General features: G+C 37.6%; 2 protein-coding genes across 2 annotated transcripts; both read right to left on the bottom strand.

The window, feature by feature from the left end:
• Nucleotides 1–633: 633 nt before the first annotated feature.
• On the bottom strand, nucleotides 634–2,646 carry LOC112455786. The gene is made up of 5 exons (XM_025017970.1): nucleotides 2,488–2,646; nucleotides 2,281–2,392; nucleotides 1,789–2,007; nucleotides 1,380–1,573; nucleotides 634–1,317 (listed from the first exon to the last, which is right to left on the bottom strand). Exons 1-5 carry the CDS (start codon nucleotides 2,643–2,645, stop codon nucleotides 1,077–1,079), a joined length of 924 nt encoding a protein of 307 aa, XP_024873738.1. The 5' UTR covers nucleotide 2,646; the 3' UTR covers nucleotides 634–1,076.
• A 101-nt stretch (nucleotides 2,647–2,747) lies between these two features.
• Nucleotides 2,748–4,916, bottom strand: LOC112455787. The gene has a single exon (XM_025017972.1). The coding sequence runs from the start codon at nucleotides 3,409–3,411 to the stop codon at nucleotides 2,923–2,925; it is 489 nt and encodes a 162-aa protein (XP_024873740.1). The 5' UTR covers nucleotides 3,412–4,916; the 3' UTR covers nucleotides 2,748–2,922.
• Between the last annotated feature and the right edge of the window lie 821 nt (nucleotides 4,917–5,737).

Below are 5,737 nucleotides of genomic sequence, written 5' to 3'. Positions count from 1 at the left end.
ATTTCCCGTATATTGAATCATTCGTTTCATCAGACCGTGCAACGACAGTCGATTCAACTATGCGTATACGAGACGCATGGCTGAATCGATTATCGTATATCGCGTTATGTAAAATGATAGCGCCTACGTGTGCATCGACGGCTCCTCCGAGTTTGCTACGCTTCCTTGTTCCGCGCGCATAAATTCTTGATAGATTCTAGCGCCGTGTTCTCCTCCTCCTTTGCTTCTTTCGATCTTCTCGCTCACTCCGATTGTCTGCTCTTCTCCGCTTTCTTTCGCGTTGTCCTCGTTTCTTCTTTTCATTACATGCTCAAAGATCGCCTCTTCGACTGTCTCGGGTCTTTTAGTTTTCGCGATCTTCATTATAGTTTCTTCCGCGAAGTTTCGATCATCGTCTTCGCTTGTCGGTTTCGCTCCCTTCTTTATCTTTGTTGCATCCATTTTTCGTTTGTGGCTAAGATTAATTGGACCGTAGTATAAATCGTAGTTTTCAACTTTTAATTTAGACCTTTGTTACGTATATTTTTTTATTTTAACTATTAGACGATAATAACAATAAATTTTGCAAAAATATTTAAATAATTAAGAAATTATTTAATTTTAAATTAAATACTATCGAAAGATAGCCTTCAATTTTCTTTAGAGATGATCCAGAAGATAGAAAAGAATTTCATTGAAGGTGTTGGAAGAATGTCATCAAAAATCTTTCTTTTACGTTCAGGGGTTAAATACTTTCGGATAGAGTAATTGTTTTCAAAGATTGTCGTATAAATTTATGTCACACATACACAATATCCGGTACGGTCTGCATTTTCTTATCCGCATCATAAAATGCAGCGACGGTATACGTGGTGATTGGTTGGGTCTTCATCAAGCTCGTAACATTGTCGTTGTTTTTATTTTCGGTACCTTTAGGCGACAATTATTATTCGTAAACGACAGTAATGTCACCGCGCGAAATTCAGAGTCAGATCTGAATTATTGCGTGAATGAGACAGAGTAAATCGGGCTGGAAATCGCTCAACAGGTGATTATTAAAAAAAAATCGCTCCGCTCTTTGAAGCAACAACTTTTCATCACATCTCTGACTCTGAACAATAAGAATTCCACACAATTCCGTATGATGTATCAGATTTACTCGCAACCTGCTGTGTTGTCTCACTCGTCAACGTTTTGCTAGGATTTGACTTCACTTTTGGCGTCAGCCATCCCGTACGTTTTTGCTCTGGTTTTTGCTGCGTTGATTCCTGCGGTTGCTGTTGCTGCTGCTGCTGCTGCTGCTGCTGCGTCTGTGCCGCGTCCGTTCCGCATTTGCATCTGCGGGAGGATCCGTGTCACTCTTTCCAGAGATTTCCTGGATATAAAAACTAGAAAATTACCCGGGGCAACACGGCACGCCCCCTCCGCGAACGAACTGCACGACGGCGGGGTAACTCCATTGCGATGACGGTTGCTGGAAACAATGCGCACCGGGCACGCCAGCCCCTTCGACGGGGAGTTGTATTTGTTGGTGACAGAACTCGCATTTGCTCAACGTCTGCATCGGCGTCTCCTTCGTGACCGCGCTTGGAGTCTGATCTCGTCCGGAAAACACGCGTACGGATTTAAGAAAAGGCAGACAACAAACGCAGGAGGTTCTTTTCCAACAAATCACGACAAATACAAAGTACGGCCCCGGGACATCTCTTTTCCTCAATTAAAATTTCTCACAGGCAGATTTATTTTCGGGTAAAAAGAAAAAAAATCTAAGTTGATAAGAGTTGGAAATAACGCTTGAATCCGACTCACTTGAATTTCCACGACGGACACCTTTTTCGTTTCCGTTTGAATTTGGGCCTCGCCGAGATTGCATAACGACGGCACGCAGGTAGGACAATCGACGTACTCTCGCCGTCGGGCGTTCTCGACTTTGCGGTAACAGTGATCGGGGATTGCGACGTTCGCGTTCTCCAGTTCGCGGGGTACTCTGACGTCACTCAGGCTGGTCGTTACATCGTGCCTCATTATCTACATTTATACTCGAGAGATATGAATTAGAATATAAAACGGTAAGTGACTTTTAATTTACGGTACTGCGAAGTTGAGATAAATTTATTCGATACGCGAAGGTCGTCTCCGAGAAATCAAATTATGTCTTAGAATTTATATGCGCAAAAATAAAATAATTTAATTAAATTAATAAAAAATTTTATTAATTTGATTAAATTTTGATTAAATTTAAATTCTGTGATTTATAGAACTGAATGTTTTAATTTTACGTTTGTCTCCACGAGTACTCACTTCGGTTTCTGGTGAAATCTCTTTCTTTGGTTCTTCGTTTTTGTGCGGCAAAAGTTCCGGCGCGCTATTATCACAACATCGTTTACAGGCCGTGCATCTTCTTTTCCAAAATCTGGAAACGTATGCTTTTATTATATTATAATTCTATCTCTCTGGGTCTTTGCCTCGCACCCATCTCTGTCTCAAAGATTTAAGGTCGAGACTCACGCGAGTACCATCGTGATGTCAATCAAGAATAACAGCGCTGCCAATAAACACAGTGCCATCGCCGTTATTTGCACCACGAGTTGTGTATAGGCGTTAAAAATCATTAAAATCCCGGCAACCCCGAAAAATACGAAGCCAAGAAAGGAGAATATGCCCATCTGAAAGATTTATACAGAAGAAAAATATTTCTACTCGTCATTAATAATAATAATTATATTTATTTCTTTTTCAATGAAATCAGAAAACACTACACACTTTATAAAATTATTATTAACATTTATTAATAATAAATATACAATGCGCGCAATAAATATTCTTTCATTCAATTTGTTGATGTATCACGTTTTGGTAAATGTGTTCTTGAATGCGTTTGGTCTGCGTTCTTAAAAGACGCTTAAAATTTTAAAGACATCAAGTTTCAAGCAGTGTTTTTTTTTACGTGACTCTGATTTCACTGAACAGTAATGCGCACAGTGCGTCGTAAATTACCGGAATAACGTGTAAGGCGCCCCCGGCAAAGTGACTGATCAACTCGACGGCTAAGACGAAAACGTATACGCCTGATAGGACAATCAGGAGGATGCAGGCGAGTGCGCTTATCGGCATAGGATCCATAACGATCATGTAGATCGTGAACGCGAACACTAGCAGCACCGCAAACTGTCGCGAGGAAGAAAATTTTATAGCGCGAAAGATTATCCATTCTGATATTTTTCTGATATTAATTATTTCATTCAAGCAATTGAATGAAATAATAAGATTTCTAATACGCACGAATTGAAATATCCTCAGCGGCTTGATTATCACTGATACGCATCTGCTGGTTTTGTGCTGCAACAGCTTCTGCTGGTTTGAATCATGCATATTTATTTCTGGTAATTTTACCCTCGCCGCTCTGTTCTTTCCCGCTTTGCTTCTTACCATTTTGCCCTTCACGGATATTCAACGTAGTAATATTATATAACATATGACATAATGTCACGACATAACATATTACAACGTAAAACGAGTGCTAACATATACGCACACGTGAAAAGATTCTATTTCAAACTTTTTGACATTTACAAGGACATGTTTTGCATATTTTTGTTTCCTCGATTAAAATCATTGTCATGCTATAGAATGACTAACTTCGTGTATAAGAAGCATGGAGAAGAGAAAGAATGACATAAGTACTTATGCTTTCCCATTTTTTACTAGATTTTTCTTTATATCCTCTTTCATTCAAGAACATTTTTACAATTTTATTACAACATTTTGTAGAAATAAAACGCTTTAGGTACAAAAATGGACGGATTTGTACGCGAATGGATATTTTTTTTATCCGAATAGCAAAGAATGTTTCGGCAATCGATATTTCGATTTTATAACATCTCTTTTATATCGTCTGCATGTAAAACGAACGTTAAGAGACATCCAAAAACTATTCTCCATATTTCGATGAAATAAGATAAATATTCAATAAACTTTAATCTTTACACCTTTATATTTATTTTATTTTTATACAAAATACAAGCATTTGATAAAAAAGAAAATACATATAGAGCATGAAACTTTAATGAACAAATTTCGCATGTGCATTCTTATCAATGTTGCTGCACAAATTTATCATCAGCTGCAACCTGATAAATAGACATAATTTACATATAGAAAGATGTATAAAGAAACACAGATAAGTTACCGTTAAATATAAAATACGTAGAAAGAGATCCTTTTGATTCCACACTTAAAAACATAGTTTATAGTTTGTATATTGCAACATTTTGTAGAAATAAAACGCTTTAGGTACAAAAATGGACGGATTTGTACGCGAATGGATATTTTTTTTATCCATGTAGCAAAGAATGTTTCGGCAATCGCAGCTGTTGTGCGCGAAGATTGCAATTTCGCAGTTGGTCTCGTTACTAAATAATTACTGTAACTATACTAATTGTACTAATTGCTAAATCTTTTCTAACAATAATTACACGCATATACACGACCTTACATGCTACTACTGTGATAACAAATATAATATTATATCATTACTACGTCTAATATGACTTTATATGAATGTGTTCGGTAATTTTACCAAAATAATACTTTTAAAAGAGTTTACAATTCATTTCACCACATATCTTTCCTTGCAATAAACAATATTGAAACCGTGACAATTTAACAAATACAATCTTTTTTTATCTTTAATTTTTTTAATTTCTTGATTTATAAAATATTCAAGCATCAAGGCGACGGTCGTTGACGTAAATTTCAGAAAGCTTGGTGAAACACTGCTTATAATAATAATTACAATAAACATTAAGAGATTAAAATCTTTTACTTTTTTTTTCTTTTGTCTGTTTTAAAATGGACTATCCATAGCTTTGGTGACACTCGCGAGTCCTTCAACTCGTTTGGATCAACGGACTTTCTTCTCGCGAGAAGAACGTATTCACGCCGCGTATCTTATAATGGCGATAATTTCCGCGACAAATACCGCTGCGTTCACTAATGTAAACACGGCCGCTGATACAAGCATGTCCATGTACTGCTTGCTGGGATGAATCTCATTGTTGTGCACGTAATAGTAAGGACCGTTCATCTGGCGCCAATTGTGGACCATCAAGCTTCCGGCCACCACGTGCATGAACGCGCCTACGGCCGCGAACATCAGCAACTGTAACAGGTCAATTAAACGTGAATTAAATGCACGATTTGCATTTGACGTTAGCGTGACGAGAAACTCCGGGGCGACTCGCTCCTATGTTTACTTTTTAATTACCGGCGGAAATAAACCGGAGGACGCGCACGCAGATGCGCCAGCATGACGCTGGAAATTTAATTTCGCGATTATTTGCCAATCCTGACAACTCTCGGCAATTTAGCCAACTTTCTTTTAGTAAGTTTAACAAGAAACTTTAGCTTAGTCATTCAAACTGAAGAAAAGATATTACTTTTCACGCCAATCCCTGAAATGTACTACGTTTTTCACTTCTGAGTTATATTAATGCGAGAATTTATTAATTTTTTTTTTATATATAACATCGCGATTTAATTAATCATCAAATCGAATTACGCACATCAGAAAAGCTTGTTATTATTTATCCTCGATCGCGTCTGCGGTTACGAGGCTGAGATATTTTTTCGTTGTTTGTTCAAGATAACGGCCGCAAATGCCATCGATTATGCATGCTATAGTACAACATGTCGGCGCATACGTAACGAGATTTGCACAGTTGAAAAGTTCGTAATGATTCACGAGCGACACGTTATC

This window comes from Temnothorax curvispinosus, unplaced genomic scaffold, assembly GCF_003070985.1.
Source record: "Temnothorax curvispinosus isolate PA1 unplaced genomic scaffold, ASM307098v1 QBEX01006332.1, whole genome shotgun sequence".
Taxonomy (NCBI): Eukaryota; Metazoa; Arthropoda; class Insecta; order Hymenoptera; family Formicidae; genus Temnothorax; species Temnothorax curvispinosus.
This window is presented reverse-complemented; position numbering and strand designations above follow the sequence as displayed.

Excerpts from the sequence above, each read along its gene's own strand:
- LOC112455786 (XM_025017970.1), bottom strand. The coding sequence starts at position 2,645 with ATGGGCATATTCTCCTTTCTTGGCTTCGTATTTTTCGGGGTTGCCGGG. Across the intron at positions 2,008-2,280 it reads AGATTTCACCAGAAACCGAA|ATAATGAGGCACGATGTAAC; the intron begins GTGAGTACTCGT and ends GTATAAATGTAG. Across the intron at positions 1,574-1,788 it reads TGTCCGTCGTGGAAATTCAA|ACTCCAAGCGCGGTCACGAA; the intron begins GTGAGTCGGATT and ends GGACGAGATCAG.
- LOC112455787 (XM_025017972.1), bottom strand. The coding sequence starts at position 3,411 with ATGGTAAGAAGCAAAGCGGGAAAGAACAGAGCGGCGAGGGTAAAATTA.